We start from the raw sequence: 20,380 nt of genomic DNA on the forward strand, positions 1-20,380 counted from the left end.
ATCGTGCTCCCTCTTCCTTGTAGTATTAATTAATTATGTGCTTCCTCCTTACCAACCTTGCTTACTAAACTTTGCTTTTGCTGTCACCGGTTGCCTCACCTCTCTCTCTCTTTCTCTCTTTCTCAAGAAACTCCCTCTCTCTGGGAGAGGTGGGCTTTGGTGGGGGAGTGGAAACCTCTGTTCTGTGCATCTCTTTTTGCTTGCGATCGCGGTGGTCTTTGTTCCGGCATGGGTTCTCGTCGTCGCTCGTCGGGGATCCTTTGAGTTACTCTCTTCTCGGGAAGATCTACCCACTTCGACTAAGTGTTTTCTTCCGATTCGACGGCTTCTTGGTTTGACAATCGAGAAAGGTGAGATGAGTTTGAATTCGGACAAGCCTTGTTTGAGAATTGAAAGTTGTTTATCCCTTGAATTTGGGTTTGACCTTTGTTATGATTGTATCTAGGCTTTGCTCTTTGGTGGAGCAATTGGATTTTGAGGACTGTTTAGACTGGTTCCTGGTGGATAGTCAAAATCGCAATATTTAGTTCGATTGTGGATAAAAAGGAACGAATTTTGTTTCGTTTTAATTCGTTTATAGGTTCCTTGGGTTTAAATTGTAGTGAGTAGAGTTGTCTGGTCAAAGAATTTGTAGCGAGTCAGAGAAGATGGAATTTTAAAGAATTGTTCCTTTTTTATACAATGGTTTCTTATTCCTCCGTGTGATAATATGAATGGAAGGTGTTTTAATGTCACAAGGAACAGGTTTTTGTTCTTTTGCTGCTCACAAAGATGTCCTTGTATGGGAGCCAAAGTCGGTTGCAGGAATCCATTTTCGTTAGGACTAAAAGAGGAAACTTCCCGTGTAATTTTTCTTCTTGGGAAGAAAACCAGCATCCAGGGAAGCATGTATTTGGGATGGTGTCACTAATTCTACTTAGTTTATCTTTGTACCGAAATATAACTTGAAATTAAAAATATTAGTTGGTCTTTTTCCCTTCATTTAGGGTTTTGAAAAATGGACTTTATTGTTGATTGAACATAGTAGATCTAAGATTCAAATCTTCTTTAACTAATATTAAATATCTACCAACCAATTTTAGGTTTTTTACATTTTGGAAATGAAGTGTTTCCCATTCCTAAATGGAGCATCGAAGGCGGAGCTCCAAGCAAGATTTTCTGCATCAGTTCGGTCCAACAGTACAACATCAACTGAATGTAATGTGAGAAGATCAGGACCTGAGTTTAACACTGGGGATGTTTCCAGTATTGGTGCTGATTCCATGGGAAGGTCACTGTACCCTAGCTTCTCCCAGATACCAAGCAATCTCAGGGTTTTCACATTTTCGGAACTAAGGAATGCCACAAGGAACTTTAGCAGGTCACTGATGGTTGGGGAAGGTGGGTTTGGATGTGTTTACAGGGGAACAATTAAGAGCTTCAAAGATCCAAATATGAGGATCGAGATTGCTGTCAAACAACTAAATCGTAAGGGGCTGCAGGCAAGTTTCTTTTTGCATATTTTCTTGCTGTCACGGATTGTCTTGTGCTATACATTGCTTGTTTCACTTAATAACTGTTTAATTTTATTTAGAAGTAAACTGAAGAATTACTTACATCATATGGATATATAAACATGCTGAGTTAAGGCTTAAAACCTCTACTTTTCCTAGTAAAACGTTTGATGATTTTTTAAAGGAATTTTGCCTTGGTACATAAGGAAGAGCATTTGAAATTTTATGCAAGTAAAATTTGAAGAAATCTATTTTGTCATCCTTAAGAGTAAGGTGCTAGTTAGAAATATAATCTATTTCCAAATTAAAGCGTTATCAAAAGAGGGGAAGAGGAGGAGGAGGATACATGCCTGTGTGGACTAGGTGGGTGGCATGAGCAACATATACGAGAAGGATAAGGAGGAGGAACAGGAAGAGGAGGATACATACCTGATAGACTAGTGGTGGTGGGTGGCATGAGCAACAGACAGGTGGCTGGGGGCGGCAAGGGATGTGAGGAAGGCGAGTGAGAGAGATCGAGAGAAAGGATGTGGGATGGGGGTTGTTTTAACCCTAAAGGTTAAATTAAAAAAAAGAAATGGGCTTACTGCCAGGTTTAGGAGGGTTGGCACCTGGCAATCAATGAATTGGCCATCCGAAAGGGGTGTTCTGCATGCTAGTTCAAGTTTGGACTGGTAAATATCGCCTAGTAGGTACTGGTCAGTGAAATTAGGAACCATGCTGTAAATATCTGCATACCATTCTTTTTCCTCTTGTTAGTGTTTTTGTGTTTGTATATCTGTTGAACATTCTGACATCAGCACCTTGTGTGTGACTGAAGGAGGTTTCAAGTATATGATGTTTCTGACCAGTGAACATGAGAAAAGTTGTATCTTTAAGCATGCCCAGAGGCCATATCTCTTTTCCAATACACTTCATTCGTAGTGTTGACTGTCTATGTTACATTATGCAAGAAAATCATACATATCAGACACGGATTGTTTACTGAATGGTACTAACTAAAAACTACCCTTTTATTGACCCCTTTGTTTTTATGTGATCTTTTTAGTTTAATTTTTTTGAAAATGATTTTGTTCCATTTATATGTGTGTTCATATGTATGGTGAGGAATCTTCATTGTACTATTCCTTGTAGGGGCACAGAGAATGGTTGAATGAAGTTAATGTTCTTGGGGTGGTTGAGCATCCGAATCTTGTCAAATTAATAGGTTATTGTGCTGAAGATGATGAAAGGGGAATACAACGGCTTCTGGTATATGAGTATATGCCAAATGGAAGTGTAGAGGACCATCTGTCACGTCAATTTAAGACAATACTTTCTTGGTCCATGAGACTAAGGGTAGCTCTTGATGCTGCTCGTGGATTGACATACTTGCATGAACAAATGGATTTCCAGGTTACAAATCAACTTATCTATTAGTTTTTATTACATGGTTGACATGTCGATTTTTTATATCATGCATCATGGTTCTTACAACTGTGAGTTAATCTTTTAACTTGTACATTCTGTTACTCTACTTTTTATTTGTCATAATTGGATATGTTTCCATAAGGCGATGATTCTTGTAATTTTTATGCTTCAGTTTTGTACTTGCTGTTCAAAAATTTATAGACGAGAAAGTCTTAAAACTATGAACTTATTAAGGCTAAATTAAGAAATGAAATTTAGAACTTGGAGTCACTGCAATTTCTGAAAAATAGGTTGAACATTGCTTCTTGTGTGGCTAGAAAGTGATTATGTTTGTGCTTTCTCCACCGTTTATCTCTGTCTATATAATAGGGAGAGTGAGACTTCAAAGAGGAACTGGGAGCTACCGAACAACTTGCATTCACATTTATATTAAGTTTGTGGTTTTTGGTATTATCAAGTTTTAATAACTTGTATATGATGTTTAGCTCCAGATTTGCTCAGCGGTGACCATTACTTCACCTGGACTTTTTGTTTGCATTTGTCTAGATAAATGAAAACTGTAGCACAAAATTGGAGACCAGATGTTTACATTGGACCCCACTTTTATTGAATAGAGTCAATAGGCATATTTCTTTCTTGTCATTTTCATATTTTTAAATTTCATTAGGTAGTATGTCGATCAGTGTTAAGAAAATAGTTCTTTCTCCCAACTCTTGATTTCTAGTTGTTAAGATCCTAAACTTGGTCTTCTATTTTGGGATGCCTGCATCAATCCTTAGCATGGAACCACCGTCAAAATTCAACGAGGAAGAACAAGATAAGGACACAACTTATGATGGTGGCAATAGAACCTTTATATCAATCTTTACATCTACTATTGAGTCTGATAATTTCAGATTCAGACACAACCTGACTTGCCTACAGGTCATGCTTGACCAGTATCTTTTCATGAACATAGTTCATCCCTTTAAGTAGATTGGAGCCTTTCTGGATATTTCAGGTCAAGAGCTGCCACTGCTGAATTGACTCTTCTAAGTTCTTGAAGCCTACAAGACAGTTGTTTTTTTGCTTGAATGACAACATTTTCTTGTATTTGTCAAAAACAGAAGACAGTAATTTTAACATTTGAGTTTATTTATCATTTTCTCAAGAAACTACTAAAATAGACTTTGATATAACCTAAAGATCATTTTTGCCAAATATTTCTACCAAAAATGTTAATCTCACTTATTACATCAGATTGTTTTATGTTATTTGGCAGATTATATTCCGAGATTTTAAAAGCTCCAACATTCTTTTGGATAAAGACTGGAATGCAAAATTGTCTGACTTTGGCTTGGCTAGACAAGGACCGACAGAAGGAATTAGTCATGTTTCAACAGCAGTAAGTGATGTCAAAATGCCAACGGTTCATGCTTCATCACAACTCTTTTCAATGCTTTGCAAAAATATTTTGAATTGTGTATGTGGTTCTTTTATCTTTGTTTTATAGATAGACGTGAAAGAATTAAGAAAATTTAATTTTCCAATCCATAACCACCATAACCAGGCTGATGGCATCCTGGTGTCTACATGATTACAAGTGCACAAATGCCTTTGTGGTTATATTCAATAATCAGATTTTGTTTGAAGTTATGGATAAATTATGCTGTCCCATTAACTATGTACATGCTTATCAGGTTAGGAATGATCACTTAGTTGTGATGCATTAGCAGGCCTGATGCACTGTGTACATACTTTTCCTGATGACATAGTATATAAGAGCAAGTAATTCGCTCAAAGAATGTTTGGTAAGTCTAAATGGTAAGGTAAATGATCCAATGATGGAAATAGTCCAAACATTGTCCTGTGCACAGCATGAGAACTTTTGACAAGCGATAGAGCATCATTTGACAACAAAGTGGTAGTCAATCAAGAACAAAATATTAACTGAACGCCACTTCAATCAAAGAATTTGTTTGATCGTGTTTTTAAAAGGTTCAGGAATAAATTATGCAGTAGGAGTAACTTTTTCCATGTTTCGTTGAAGTTGCACTTTCTGAAAGTAACATTAGCTTTGGTATGCATGTCATAAGTTTACTTACCTGATAATATTTTTATTAATTGAATGACAAAGGATTTTTCTGCTATCACATAAAGCCATGTTTATTTGGCTGTGGTAGAGTCATGATTTTTGGAAGAAATAATGGAACAGAATCTTTATATTCTTTATGGATCATAACATCTTTAAATGTTGGTATGAAACCACCAAATTTACATGCCAAAATGACATAACTATATCGATCTTTATCCTAAAATAATCCACCTTATCGGAAATTGTTGCCCAAATGCTGTCACAATTATCTATCTGCAGTCCTTCAAATTATGCCTTTATGGCGCTAGTCAGCCATATCATATGCACAGAATACTTTTCATTGTCTCTCTATTGAGAAACCTTGTCTGTCCTCTAGTTTCCTTGAAGGGCCTTATCTCACGATCTTCACATAATAAAATGGCTGCCTGTTTGTGATCCTACCTTTACATAAAAGGGGATTTCAAAACTTTGCAAGTGTTACATGATAAAATTCATCATTTTCAAACTTTATTAATAAAACAAGCAGGAAAATGAGGCAGTGCTGCTTGCACTCACTGGAAATGTACTTAAGTGGATAATGGTTGTAATTTATTATCTAATACTATTGAAAATTCTTAAAATAGATGGAGGTTTTGAATTATATGATTGGGTGCCATCTTTTCTACCCATTTTAATCCTTGCCCATGATTTGAAAGGAAAGAAGGCTGTGAATCCCACTGCTTGATCCCACAAGCATCCCATGTTGCCTCTCCAGTTTCCTGGCTGACCCACAGTTAAGGAAGTGGGTAAAAAGGCATTTCCATATCTGACCATGCTTCAGTTCTGGTTTTAAGTTTTGACAAATTGGAGCTTCCTATCATTAACTTTTATATGTTATCTTGTTTGTGCCACAACCATAAGAATCACAAAGCTTTGTAGACACAAAGATCAGCAAGGAAGCAGCACACTGAATATCACCGAGAAAACATTTGTCAACTGATCAACTGCTACTAATGAAGAAAGGAAATAAGTACCTACTTAAGTTTCCTACATAAACATTTTCCATGGACTTCTTTAGCTAAATAAATACTAGTTGGAGCTGTTCTCTAATTCCATCATTAAATTATACAGGTTGTAGGAACTTTGGGTTATGCAGCACCTGAGTACATGCAAACTGGTCGCCTGACTGCCAAGAGTGACATATGGAGCTATGGAGTTTTCCTATATGAACTTCTCACAGGCCGTCAACCAATAGATATAGACCGTCCTAAAGGTGAACAGAAACTCTTAGAATGGGTCAAACCATACATATCTGATGTCAGGAAGTTCCGTATAATCATGGATACAAGGCTAGCAGGTGAGTACTCTTTTAAATCTGCAACAAAGCTTGCTTCTGTGGCAAATAGATGCCTACGGCAGCAACCCAAGTCTAGGCCCAAGATGAGTGAAGTTTTGGAGATGGTGCAACAGATTGTGGGAAGTACTGGGGCTGGAGTGCCACAGGCCCCATTAAGGAATTCTGATCTAGAACAAGGACACCCAAGAGTAGAGAAAAAGAAAGTTCTGAGGAGAACTATCGGAGAGCAGAAAAAGGGGCAAGGTATGCAGTTGGTGTGGCAGGGATGCGGGTTAAAACTAGTGAAGTCATGTTGATTAGCTTTATGAGTGTTGAAAGTTCCATCAATGTTCTTTCGGAGAGTTGATGATCCCTAAAATAAATATCTATTACATTGGAGGTGTAACATGTTACCATTTTTACTAAAATAGGTTTTATGTACTTCTTATCTCCAAGTAATCCTGTTCATAGTGGTCAACGTTAGAATCGCTGTTGCTTATAGCTTGCAAATCTATCAAAGTGTCATGTGACTTATCTTGTTTGATCATATTCTAGCATTGTACCATTTGCAACATCAATATTTTTTGTGGTTTTGTTTCATAAATCATCGGAATTGAAAAAACTATTAAATTCCTTGGATAGCAGCATGTAGAACTGTACAGTGGCTGGGTAACAACCTCGTGTCTTTCTGAGATGAGGATATGATTACTATTAACCAGTAACTGAAGTTATGTGCATAGCCTCATTGCCAGTAACTGATGTTTTTGCATCTACCAAGACTACCATATAAGCTTCCTATTATGGTGATGGCAGCAATGGTGTTCATCAACAGCTCATTGTTGGTCATAGCTTAACAAGAGCTCATTGATCATGATCTCTCCACACAATGCATATGATGAAGGCACTGAAAGCCCCTCAAACATCAGAACTAGGGACCTACATTGCTGATACTGTTTCACACTGGTGTTGGAGCTGGGATTGCAGAGTACTTGTGGAAGTTACAGATCCTTCACACAGTTTATCTGAGAACAGCAGAGCTGAAGCAGTGCAGTCTCAGTTTACATCCATCCTGGTTTGCTAAAGATTTTCACGTGGGCAATCAGTGGCCAGCCTCGATATGAACTTATGCATGCTTTTACGGGTATAAATTGCAAGTAGGTTCCTGGATTTCTAGTGATACACAACTGAATGCTTTCAAAACTGGAAAAGCAGAAGCATTAGAAGCCATTCCAAACAGGTTGTGGAAATTTATGCTCCTGAAGGGTGCTGCTTACACATTTATGATTCCAGAATTAACAAAAACATCAGCTGAATGTTGGGCCAACAGGTATACTCTAATTTCCTCTTAATAATGTCTAAATCCAATATACTACAAGGTTTTGGTTCTTTGATTTGTTCTTAAATCCTGCATGTGCTTTTAATCGCTTAGTATTACTTGATTCAACAATGATGGTTGAATTTATCTAATTAGTTTTCCTTCAGACATTCCAGAGGTGTTATTTACTATTAGATCAACTTCATGGTCACATTAACCTCATAAAGCAGGACCTATTTATAGTGAATTACCAACATTTTAACTGGTTAGTTGATGATTTACTCTGGCTGCCACTGTAGGCTTTTCCAAAAAGTGTTGGAAGATTTACTTTTCGATAGTCGATTTTAAGTCTATCATGCTACCAGGATGGAAATCGGTTTATAGAATATCGTTTATAGTCGTTTATTGACAATTTGTTGGAATTAAAACATGGGTAGTTTGATTGGAGAAATGTGGGGCATACCATTGCATTTGTGATACGGTTACCAAACAGTTTCTTCTGCAAATGGGTTGAATTATATCTGTAGCTGATGTAATACTACTTTTTATGGGCAAAAATAAGTTTCTTTCACATGTTTGCTACTCAAGTGTCAATGTTGCAGTGATGTAGGTTGATTTGATCTGCACCTAACTGATTACATGTTGTGCTTGTCATCATCCTTCCCAGATTTATTGGTGTTATCAGAGTCGTAAAGGTTGGTGTTATTCCACCTTCTCTTGGTCTTTTTGTGGGTAGATCCACTGACCTTAATTCTGAGCTTGTAAGTCTTCGAGGATTCTTACATATTTGCCCTGACTCAATTTGGATTAATCGATATCATTCATAATACAGCCTGCATAATTTTTTTTGAATGATGATTATACTTGAATGTCTGACAAAGCTCTATTAGTCCATACTAGTCTCCACTGGAAGGTGAGAGACCAAATCATTGTGCGTAGTATGTTTCTTTTCAGTACAAAAGCTCAAGTTCCAACTTATCGCGGTGTGCAAAAGCTCTAGTGTTTGTAGCTGGAGGTTACCGAAACACGGAAGCATGTCTGCCATTAGATTTCCACCGGAGCGGAAGAATGGGAAGCTGAGACTTCATTAAGATTCGTGCAATGACGAGCGACTCGCGAGGATGAGTTGAACAAGGCATATCACGTCAACACAACACGTCCAGTTGTAGGATTTTGTGAGCCTCCCTTGCGCACATACATTATTTGACAACCAACCGTAAAGATGCATTTGATGTGGGAAAGCATCAAATTGACAACGGGACCGTAGGTCGAGTTCTTATCTCGATCAAAGTTGCTGCTCGAACCCGGTTCAATTTGGGCTAATTTGTTGCGCGGCTCGATCACAGGTATGGCCGTGCGTGCGACTCGATCAGGGCCGTCCAGGCGGCGATCGGACGCCCGCCGTGCGGCCTCCGGGCGTGGCCAGCGGGAGGGCATCAGGGGCGGGGCCCGCTGCTGACAGCCGTCAGATGGGGGCCGTAGGGCGGAGATTCCCCCCGTGATAGATGCAAACAGAGGAGCCACAGTGCGCTCCCCTCCCGAAGCACCGCGCCTGCGCACGCCGTCCTGCCCCGAATCGACGGACCGGATCGCGTACGGCCCCCAACCGACGGTCCACGTTCCCCCTCCCAGCAATAAAAGGACGGATTCAAAAGGGAGGCAGCGGCCGCGCCGCTCCAATCGGGCTTATTTAGCCCGTGACGTCCGCGAGATTCCCCCCTCTCGCTCCCACCCCTCGTTCTCACTCTCTCTCTCTCTTCTGTTTCGGTATTCTTATCTATTGCTCGCTTGCCCGCTCGCTACGTTCTTCCGTGGCGACGCGAAGCCGCGGTATCTTCTTCCCGTCGCACGCTCTTTGTTCGTTTGCCGCCCGATCGCGTCGATCCACCGCTGGATCGCCCCGATCTGATGTAAGTTATACTGGATGGTGGGGATCTGAATTGATTCTTGCCCGATCTTGATTGCGATTGGAGGAGAACTGAATGCTCGATGATTTGTGGATTGATCGGATTTGGGAATTTGATTGTCGCCACGGATCTGTGGTTTTCGAACTTAAAACATTTCGGATGGGTAGATTGGTGTTCTGAACTTAGTTCTGATTCATGCTCTCATGTTTTCTTTTTGGTCATCGCAGTTTGATTGATGATGACTTCTTTTGCTTATAAACATTTGTGCCGTCTGTTGTTTCTCCCCCACCCCCCACACCCTCCAAGTTCTTGATGCTTCTTGATAGAATTCTAGTTCGATTGGATTTGCAAATTTCTTAATATCTCTTGCGGGGATTGCTGTCCTTTCTTGCACAAATAGATCTGTACCTATCAATATCCATTACCACCATCATGTCCTTGAAATGCATCAATCACGCACCGGCTTGTGAAACACACCAGTTTATCAATGATGGTAGTTGATCTTGCAAGACTTCTGGCGAGGACTGCTTTCTGATGTATTATTAACCCTCTTTATTCTGATTGTTTGAGTGAATGATGTTCGAGTAGGGTCTATCTAGTTGAGCGGAAATATATATTTAAGACGGGCTTGCGGAAGTCATTCCTTTTGGAGAACGACTACTGTTTTTCTTTTCTCAATATTTTTTTGATGAAATCTTGTTTTTATGCCTTTTCCAGTGTTGATAGATCAAAACTTTCCTGAAGACATTTAAATACAAACTGAAGATTGTTGGACAAGAACTTGACGAACAGGTTGCAATTCCTAATACTAGACTTGCTCATTACGTATTGGCTACAGGCAAAGATGTTCTTATGTTGAGCTGTTAGTAGTTGTTGAAACTTGAAAGTAGAATCCAGTCGCTTAATAAATCAATATATGTGTACTCGTAGTTTGATAACTTGGATTTGGATGAAAGGATGTCTGACAAACGAATTTGTTTTCATTGACTATGTCAAGCTTAATGTTCTACCCTGCTTGGAAAAATTCAAATAGGTTGCACAGGTTTTCTGTTTATTATTTGACAAATTATTATTGCAACCACTCTTCTACCTTGGCATCTACACTCATTTTTTTATGTTGGAAAAACTTTTTTTTATGTAGTTATTAGCTTAACTATATTATGGATGGGTGAACCCACTTTCCCTGTTTTCGGTCAAGCCCATTTGCCTTTCTATGCATGCAACAATGGAAAAAGATGCTGTTCTAAAACATAAATTGACATTTTAATATTTCTGAGAAGATCAATAGATTCTATAATCATGTCGAAATGCCAAACTGGTTCAATTTTGATATAAAAGGATCTTTAAGTCACATGTGTTTATGGCTAAGAAATTCACTTGTTTGCATAATAAAATTTTTATTCCATTCAAGCCAAACATGTGTTAGCATATTAATTCAAGTACGTCATACATTTTCAGGGAATGCATTATCTTATTGTGACCAGAAATATCCTGAGCTAGTCACAATTCCATCAGGGTTAATATCAGAGAGAGCCTATTACACTTGCACTTCCAACTGGAAATATTTATATCCAATGATTACCTACGAGCAAGATTCTGATATTCATCACTGGGGTTTCGATTTTCTTCACTGTGACCTATTTTCAGTCCCTCCATATTGTGGAGGCACCAGTCAGCAGGATTCCAGTTTCTATGATACTTCTTATGTTGGAGAAGGTGATATTGATCCAGAATGTGCAACCATTGAGAATGATGAAATTATTGCCCATGCTCTTCAAGAAGAACTTTCTCAACTTGCTGTTGCAGAAGCATCGGGATCTACACATGCAGAGGATGAGTGTCTTCAAGTATCTGTTCTTACACAGGATTGGTTTAGTCCATATATGAGAAGTTATAGTCCAGGTACTAAGATGACTATAAATATGGTCATTGATATATTGTTTGGTCTCCTTGATGATTTTTCATGTTCATAAAGGGAATGAGGATGGCCAGGATGAGGCTGATGATATGGAACCCTCCAGTTCATGTTCTAGTCCTAGGGAGAACTCATATAACGGAGATGAATGGTCATTAGAATTAACGGATGATTTTTCAGATATCGAAGGTGAAGTTGGTAAAAGGTTGAATCACATGGTCTCCATTCCTGTAAGTTATGCATATTCTTTTGTCCACCTCATTTAGTTTATGATTAATGATTTCATATGTTGAAAAACATTTATGATATTAAATATTAGCGTATTTTTTATGATTTTCTGCCCTTTCATTTATTTCTGTGAGACTCAAGTATATCTTACATGTAATATCATAATATTCTTTTATTCTTGTAATTTGCAAGTGCCAAATTGTTAATTTCTAATTTTGATGAGATAAATATGGAAAAAACAATTTCCTACTGCTCAGCTAAAAGGTGATGCATTTAACATCTTACTAATTTCAGTAAAATAAGATTTGACATGATATTGGTATGAAAATCCTCCGAATAACCTTTTCTTTGATTTCTGAATTACATGTCTGATCCTAGGACTGTATGTTCAGTCGGTTCTGCATGTTCTCTGTCTTAATTTGCCTTGTGAATCTAGGCATTAATAATATTCTTCCACTATATAATATGTATCCAATATTGAGTTTGCTTGTCATAGAACAATGGCTTTGAGGATAAGGATGTGTGTGATGACCCTTCCAAGATTCATAATTAACAGGAGCCTCGTGCACTTGGCTGCCTCTTCTTGGGGATTTTTTGATACTTTGACTATAATTTTTTGTAGGAAGTTCAGCATAAGTTTCTGGACATCAGCTTTTTAGTATCTTATTTTGCTTGTCAATATGATCCTCTAAATTATTAAAGATTGACTTCTGCAGCATGTTCCTAGAATTAATGGAGAAATTCCTTCTGTTGATGAAGCCACATCAGATCATCAGAGGCTCATAGACAGGTACTGACTAATTCACTAACTTGGAAGTATTATTTGGAGATGTTTCCCATAGAGATAACTCACCTTTGAATACATTTATCTGAGATTTCCACTAGAGAGTGTAACATAAATTTTAGTACCTCTGTCGAAAGTATAAGCATTTTGTGCTTGAAGCTCCCTGTTATATATGCCTACTTGGATATACTTTGCCATGGGTTCTTTAGTTTTACAAGTGATGAGGGTTTAAAGTTTAAAACGTGAGTTGGAGGTGGCAACACTTGTAGTCACCTTGAATATATACACAGGAGGAAACTTGGATCCGACCAAGGATATCCATGATGAAAGATGAAGGCAAGGATTTAGGATACATCAGAAAAGGAATGCTATTCAACATACTGCAATTTTGTCATTCATGCTGTAGCTGATGAATTGTAATTCAGTTTTAGTTCTCAATAATTCAACTTTCAGTGATCTTTTTCCTGATTCTAGGGATAATTGCATACGACCCTTCAATTATCCAAAAATCAGGAAATGGTGCTTTTCTTTTATTTCTGTAATTGTCTATAGAACCTTCAAAAAAAATTAGATCCTTCATTTTTTTGCAATGTCCATATTTGCTGATGCCTTTGAGAGATATATATACAAGAATTTAGTTTTGAGCTAAGTATGTAATTTGATACTTCAGCTGAGGTATATATGCAAATATGCAATTTTCTCATTATCATTTTTTTCTGCATGTGTCCTGCATCTCTAAAATGAGATCATCATGCAAATATGTTGGTTTTATTCACTAATATAGTTCTCCTGGATAATTTCTGAACTTTTAAATCTTGTGAACATTCACTGTTTCTTTTCAACTTCATTTTTGTTTTTTCCCCTCAATTGCAGATTGCAGATGTATGATTTGATTGAGCTCAAGGTCCAAGGAGATGGTAACTGTCAGGTTAGCAGTGGAATTATTCCTCTTGTCCTTAAAGTTTCCATGTAGTTGTGAGCTAGATAGACTAATATTAACAGTTTATTTTTACATCTAGTAAGCTAGTTATCAGCAATATTCCAAGGCATTAAGAACAGATTCTAGTACAGCTGACCCTGATGTTCTACTAACTATTAAACTGAGTTAAAAACTATAATATTCTCAAGAAACATAGGCTTATGGATGATGTTGATATTTGGCAACTAATGTAGGATTGGCAAAGTAACCCATAAACTTATAAAATTTATTCAAACAAGAATCAATTATTAAGAGTCCTGCATCACGTTGATATAATCACTACAGTTCATGGCTAAAATATAATTAACTAAAAGACAGGAACCGATCTGTATGAAGTGTGAATAACTACACCCAGCTACCATTACATTGCTCTTTTTTCTTACATTTTCTATATTATAGTTAGTTGATTTTCTATATTGTTTGCACTTTGCTCTTTGCAATTCTTACTGCATATACAACGGCACCTGCATCATTGAATAGGTTTAAGCTATTACACATTTTTTAACTAAACTGACAGTTAAAATCTGCATCTTTCAGTTCCGAGCACTATCAGATCAATTTTACCGGTCACCTGAGCACCACAAATTTGTGAGACAGCAAGTTCTCAATCAGGTTACATTTATATTTTCTCCTGTGTAGTCATCTTCATATTGATTTGCAAAAACCATGTTTCATATGTAGTATTTCCTTTTATTTTCAGCTCAAAACTCATCCTGAGTTCTATGAGGGATATGTTCCTATGGAATATGGTGACTATTTGAAAAAGCTCTCAAAGTAATCTTTATTTCTTGTATCATGCTTTATCCTTGCTCTACATTGCTGTTTGAGTACAACTCAAACAGTATGTTAATTCTCTGTCATTTGTACCGATATAACAGGAGTGGAGAATGGGGTGACCATGTGACTTTGCAGGCTGCTGCAGATTCGGTATTGTTCCAATTGATTCCTTCTTTGCATTTTTTTTCCTTACTTCTGCTTGTGTGGATCCCTCCATTATTTTGCCTTTTTCCTCTGGTTGAATTATAGGTTGTTTATTATTGAAATTAGAAAATTATAGCTTAATCTTTTGTATACAATATTGAGGGGTTTTTGCTTTTGCAATGGTCACTCTGTTTTATGAGACTGTTATGAGCAATGTTGGTATTCTTTGGATAAACAACTAGAGATGATTCTTTGCATTACACCTCTAGTTGGATAACATAATCTAGCATCTTCGATGTAATTGCTTTGCTTATGGTTCTTTTTAACTGTCTTCTGCAGTATGGGGTCAAAATTTTTGTGATAACATCCTTCAAGGACACTTGCTACATTGAAATTTTGCCCAGCTTTCAGAAGTCTAAGCGAGGTATGTTAGAAGTGTTTCATTGCCGAAATGTATCTTATAGTTTTCATGGGTTTGTCTGACTAACAAGATAAGCATTCTTTGTCGTTACTGGACAGTGGACACCAACATGTGTACATTAGTTCTCCATGCTAGCATATTTTAGTATGGTCATATTACTAGATGGAAGAGTTGTATTGTTTATTTATGATGGAACAGCTTATTTAGATGCTCATGCTAGCTTGTTATCACGTCATAGTTAGTACTGGAAAGAAAAGAATTGACAGCTTATTTAGATGCTCATGCTAGCTTGTTATCACGTCATAGTTAGTACTGGAAAGACAAGAACTGACATCACCCTCTCGGTATGACCCACCACACTTTAGACATGCAGATGCACTTATGCGTATCACTTGGAACACTAAATTTCATTTTGTATCTTTCCTGTTGAGAGCAATAATGAAGTTCATCTTATACAGTAATTTTCTTGAGCTTTTGGGCTGAGGTGCACTACAACTCAATTTACCCGGAAGGGGGTAAGTGAATAATCATCTTGTTGGTATAACACTCTTTTTATCATTGTGCCATTTCTGACATGAAAATAACACTAAAGAAATCCACCATTAATATACACAAATTGAAACATTTGGTTCCCCCTCTTGTTTGGCTGTTTAGATCTCCCTGCCTTAGATATGAAGAAGAAAAAAAGATGGTGGCAGTTTGGAAACAAGTATTAGATGAGGAAACAACCATGGCCTTGGCTGACATCCACACCTGGAAAATCTTACAGCATTGTTCACTTATCAGAGGATATCAATCCTGTGCTTCAATGCTCGGATTCATATTTATCTCGTAAGATATCTATGCATTTCAGGAATGACAGTTTATTGTTTCAATCTCCTATGACTTGTTCTTCTAAGCTTTGGCTGTACGGGTTGCCCAAGCCAAGGCTCATTGCTCACTAGAGCATGTTAAGACTCCCCTTCAGAAAAGAAATAAAGATGACAGGATGTTTCATTTTTCAGACTAAATGTAAAGTTGCGAAAGGGCATGAAATTTGTATTGTTGTGGGGAATTAAATGACCAAGATGTTGGCCGATGTACTTTACTCACTGTGGGTGGATTAGTGGTACGAGCTTTTTGTTTACTATGAATCATAGTCCGGTACAAAAATAATCAACTAATGGTTAATTTAAAGTGGTCCTCAGTCTGCACATTTGATTTAGTTTTCAGTAGCAATTGCAGTTCAACTAATGGTTAATTTAAAGTGGTCCTATGTCTGCACATTTGAGTTAGTTTTCTGTAGTAATTGCAGTTCAACTAATAGTTAATTTCAAGTGGTCCTCAGTCTGCACATTTGATTGAGTTTTCAGTAGTAATTGCAGTTCAACTAATGGTTAATTTAAAGTGGTCCTCAGTCTGCACATTTGATTGAGTTTTCAGTAGTAATTGCAGTTCAACTAATGGTTAATTTCAAGTGGTCCTCAGTCTGCACATTTGATTGAGTTTTCTGTAGTAATTGCATTTCAACTAATGGTTAATTTCAAGTGGTCCTCAGTCTGCACATTTGATTTAGTTTTCAGTAGCAATTGCAGATCTGGGAGGGACCACCGGTTTGATCTCTAAACCTGACTTGTTTGTTTTGCTTTCTGTGCCATTGCTTCGTCGTCACTTTGTTCTTCCTCTTGGACAAAGTGAACGAGCACGAGTATTCTCTTTCTCGGGATTTATACCTTCTCTTACCCTTTCCAAAAGCGGAAGATACGGTTGGCAGTCGGAGCACCAACTTCTGGTACGTTCCGTATAAATACAGTGGGCCCTCGGCAGGGTGGTGCTGGTTTAGCTCTCATCGTTCTTTTAGCATGATTCCTACTCGTCTTGGAAGCGCTCGTGGTTCCCAAATCTTCTGGAAGCTTCTCCCCTCTCCTCGCGAACCAGCCGCTCTCGCCGCTTCCCCTGGAAGCTTCTCGATCTCCATCTCTTCTTCATATCGCGCGGCAAGACCCGTTAATTCTCCCTGTCTTCTTTTGAGTTCAAAACTTTGGTTTTCCAGTTTTATATATATATATATATATATATATATATATATATGTTAACTTCGCAGGGTGTATGTATACTATTAACTGACATACGTTTGCAGCCTGTTTACTTCAACATGCATAATACCGACCCTGGAACGGTGACTCGGTGGAGTTGTTGACCCTGATGCGCAGAGACCTTATCGGAAAGGCATTGAAGTAATTGCTCCTTTCGGGGTCAGCGTGAGAATTTATTTGGAGGCTGGAGTTATTGACCATGCAAAGGTGATTAGGTGGGCACTTGAGAATGCAGCATCGGTGGCTGGAATGATCAAATACAGGAGATTGCGGGATGGCAGCTTTTTTTTTTTTTTTTTTTTTTTTTTTTTAACTTTTTCTTGAATCTTCAATCCATCGATCTTTCAGTTTTCATTGGTCGCTTTATTTTTGTACCAGGGAACAGTGATATGACCGTTGCATGCATGCTTTGCTTTGACTACGTTGCCACTTCTGCTGTCAATTTGCACCAGTCTTAGCCAAGGCAAGATCGAGGCAGCCTGTGAAACGGAACACAGCGTTCTGATCTCTCAAATTGCACTCGTCAGGCCTTGCCCTGGTGTTGGGTTATCCTCCATCGACAAGTGTGATGTTGAAACAAGATGATGAGAGAAGAAACTAGTGAAAAAAAAAGAAAAAGAAAAAAGAGATATGGGAGAAATAAAAAGATAACTAAGAATTTCTAATTTAAAATATAAAAATTTGATAAGATTTTATTTAGTCTTTCTTTTTTTTTTTCTCTTTTTATACATCTCTTATACATTGAATCTTTTAATCATAAGTTATAATCTGCTAAAGGTTAAGCATAAATTAAATCCATGCTGCATTCTACTTTGGTGGTTGTGAATTTTTTATAATTATTTATTTTTTTCTTAAAATTTGATAAGATTAAACATGAAATTTATATTGTCTTAGAATTTGGGAGCATTCAACACTCACCATTCACTGCATCAATCTTCTTAGATGAGAAAAAACTTATTAGTTATGGTCATTATTGTTATGATAAATGTATACATCCTGAACGTTAAATGTGGAGTGAGTACTAAGAGGAAGTTCAAGCTTATTAGAATTATCATTAATTCTCTTGAGAATTTGACAGCTACTAATTTTCTTCTCTTTGAGTTTATTGTAAGTTCATACTGAAAAACGTTCTTTTAAAAAAAAAAAAAAACCTAAACAAGATATTCTTCAAAAATAGATGATACTTATTGGCATTTTCTTTATAAACTTGGTTGCTAGCTTCAAGCTTATTTTTTGCTTCATGAATTTTTATCATGATAATAGTAAAATCATCTCCCTTTGCAATTGATAAAAGTGATTTATGTACTTTAGTAATATCTAGATAAAATTCAGCATAAGGTAGCATAAGATCCAATTGTTTTGGTCTTTTTGCAATAAAGCATTGTAGCATATTAGCCAAGGTTTTATTAATCATCTCAGCTTGTCTATGTTTTTTAGATGATAAGCACTACTATATAATAGGTTAGTGCCAAAAATTTTCAATATCCTTCTCCAAAAATAATTAAAATTTTAATATCTCTATTTGATGTGATAGATTTAGGAATTCTATAAAGTTTGACCACTTCATTGAAATAAAGGTTAATAATATAACAAGTATCCGTGGTCTTTTTGCAAAGAATAAAATGTGTTATTTGAAAAAACAATCAACAATAATAAAGGTAAATTTTGTACTACTTTGAGTTTTTAGTTGACCAATCGCAAAATTCATATTAATGTTGTTGGGAAAAATTTGTTAAAGCGGAATAATTCTTTCCCTCATTGTGTATCAAAATAGGTTCCTCATCAAAAAAACCAAATCTTTTTAACGTAGAAAACCCAATGTGAAAAAAACCACGGGACCGTAGTCCACCTCAAACTTCTACTATCAATAATAATGATAACAGGTTTACAATAGGTCTTCTCTAGAATAACTAGATGATCATAATAACATCAAAAACATAGATCTTGCCTCAACAATAGCATATCTTCATCACGTAGGAGGTATCTCCTCAAAAGAGAATTCTAGGTCTCACAGAGTGGATATCGTAGGAAAGTACCTTAGAGAGGGTAAACTGCATATCAACACCATTAGGATTGTAGAGTTTGCTGCAAGGATTCTCCACATAAAATTTGGGTCGAAACTGACAACGTTTGGCCACCGATCGTCAAGCACAAAACTTAAAAACCTTATCTTTCTCTCTCCTCTTTCCTATGCACGCCGCACGCAGCATGCTTCAATCTGATCTCTTTTTCTCACCTTCTCTCTCCTCTTTTTAATTTCTTTAGTTTGCTGATTTGGGCTCAATAGGCCCAATTGTCCGAGCCTCTTATGCCAAAGATCTATACTTTCACATTTTCGAATTGCATTAATCTTTCCTTTGTGTAGCTTAGCTTCCATGACATAAAAGGAGTTAATCTTCTTTCCTTTTGCCACAATCATAGAACCTTTAGTGAGTTTCCATTTGCTTGTCTGTTCTCGTGGTGCCTCTTGCGCGAAGGGTTGGTCATTCCTCTGAATGCCAATCTCAGATGCCCGCTCCTCCGAGCGACTCCTTTTCCCTACATCTCTATGCCCGTTTTCCCCCAAACGGTCACGCGTGTGCTGACTGCCCTCAACGCAGCCCCGCTAGGTTCCTCACGTTTGCATGCTAAGTGTTTCTATGAGTGCTTGTCCCGCTCTGATACCATATGTCTAGGTGCCTGTTTGAGTCCATATAAACTTTTCTTAAGCTTACATACCCATAATAAAATGTGTTATTGGGAAAAAACAATCAACAATAATAAAGGTAAATTTTGTACTACTTTGAGTATTTAGTTGACCACACGCAAAATTCATAGTAATATCTAGATAAAAGGTAGCATAAGATCCAATTGTTTTGGTCTTTTTGCAATAAAGCATTATAGTATATTAGCGAAGGTTTTATTAATCATTGTCTATGTTTTTTAGGATGATAAGCACTACTATATAATAGGTTAGTGCCAAAAATTTTCAATATCCTTCTCCAAAAATAATTAAAAATTTAATATCTCTATTTGATGTGATAGATTTAGGAATTCTATAAAGTTTGACCACTTCATTGAAATAAAGGTTAATAATATAAGAAGTATTCGTGGTCTTTTTGTAAAGAATAAAATGTATTATTTGGAAAAAACAATCAACAATAATAAAGGTAAATTTGGTACTACTTTGAGTTTTTAGTTGACCAATCGTAAAATTCATATTAATGTCTTCCTAGGGAGCATTAGGAATTGGTACTAGAATATATACACTAAGATTTTGAGTTTGTCCTTTTAAGTTTGACATATTTTTCATCTTTTCACATAATATGTAACATCTAATAGATTATAGGTTAAATATATTTTGCTTTGATGAGAAGTCCTATTTTATCTCTCTCAAAATGATCTCCTAATTCACTATAGTATAATTCTCGGATAATATGCTCTCTTAGAGAATATTTAGGAATACAAAGTTGAGTTTCACAAAAGAAAAAATCATCTTCGATAACATAATCTTCATGATGACTCTTGGTACATAACTTTCATATTTCTTCAAAATTTTCATCA

At 36.9% G+C, this 20,380-nt stretch overlaps 2 protein-coding genes across 4 annotated transcripts; both read left to right on the forward strand.

Annotated features, from left to right (window-relative positions):
• Positions 1 to 63: 63 nt before the first annotated feature.
• Positions 64 to 6,870, forward strand: LOC135631809 (serine/threonine-protein kinase PCRK1-like). The gene is made up of 5 exons (XM_065139746.1): positions 64 to 350; positions 1,083 to 1,481; positions 2,628 to 2,888; positions 4,165 to 4,287; positions 6,088 to 6,870. Exons 2-5 carry the CDS (start codon positions 1,101 to 1,103, stop codon positions 6,607 to 6,609), a joined length of 1,287 nt encoding a protein of 428 aa, XP_064995818.1. The 5' UTR covers positions 64 to 350; positions 1,083 to 1,100; the 3' UTR covers positions 6,610 to 6,870.
• A 2,307-nt stretch (positions 6,871 to 9,177) lies between these two features.
• Positions 9,178 to 15,853, forward strand: LOC103971689 (OVARIAN TUMOR DOMAIN-containing deubiquitinating enzyme 12). Of its 3 annotated transcripts, none has more exons than XM_009385777.3 (12): positions 9,178 to 9,517; positions 10,232 to 10,306; positions 10,973 to 11,416; positions 11,490 to 11,659; positions 12,374 to 12,447; positions 13,315 to 13,369; positions 13,958 to 14,032; positions 14,121 to 14,194; positions 14,299 to 14,347; positions 14,681 to 14,765; positions 15,221 to 15,277; positions 15,417 to 15,853. In XM_009385777.3, the coding sequence occupies exons 3-12, from the start codon at positions 11,089 to 11,091 to the stop codon at positions 15,476 to 15,478; spliced, it is 1,029 nt and encodes a 342-aa protein (XP_009384052.1). In that variant the 5' UTR covers positions 9,178 to 9,517; positions 10,232 to 10,306; positions 10,973 to 11,088; the 3' UTR covers positions 15,479 to 15,853. The 3 variants fall into 3 exon arrangements, with proteins under 3 accessions (XP_009384052.1, XP_009384060.1, XP_064995819.1); XM_065139747.1 differs by having other exon boundaries at positions 9,378 to 9,517; positions 11,030 to 11,416; positions 15,417 to 15,625; XM_009385785.3 differs by lacking the exon at positions 10,232 to 10,306.
• The last annotated feature ends 4,527 nt before the right edge of the window (positions 15,854 to 20,380 follow it).

The sequence above is a fragment of the Musa acuminata genome, chromosome BXJ3-2 (genome assembly GCF_036884655.1).
Source record: "Musa acuminata AAA Group cultivar baxijiao chromosome BXJ3-2, Cavendish_Baxijiao_AAA, whole genome shotgun sequence".
NCBI lineage: Eukaryota > Viridiplantae > Streptophyta > Magnoliopsida > Zingiberales > Musaceae > Musa > Musa acuminata.

Excerpts from the sequence above, each read along its gene's own strand:
- LOC135631809 (XM_065139746.1), top strand. The coding sequence starts at position 1,101 with ATGAAGTGTTTCCCATTCCTAAATGGAGCATCGAAGGCGGAGCTCCAA. Across the intron at positions 1,482-2,627 it reads TAAATCGTAAGGGGCTGCAG|GGGCACAGAGAATGGTTGAA; the intron begins GCAAGTTTCTTT and ends TATTCCTTGTAG. Across the intron at positions 4,288-6,087 it reads TTAGTCATGTTTCAACAGCA|GTTGTAGGAACTTTGGGTTA; the intron begins GTAAGTGATGTC and ends TAAATTATACAG.
- LOC103971689 (XM_009385777.3), top strand. The coding sequence starts at position 11,089 with ATGATTACCTACGAGCAAGATTCTGATATTCATCACTGGGGTTTCGAT. Across the intron at positions 11,660-12,373 it reads ATCACATGGTCTCCATTCCT|CATGTTCCTAGAATTAATGG; the intron begins GTAAGTTATGCA and ends TGACTTCTGCAG. Across the intron at positions 14,766-15,220 it reads CTTTCAGAAGTCTAAGCGAG|TAATTTTCTTGAGCTTTTGG; the intron begins GTATGTTAGAAG and ends CATCTTATACAG.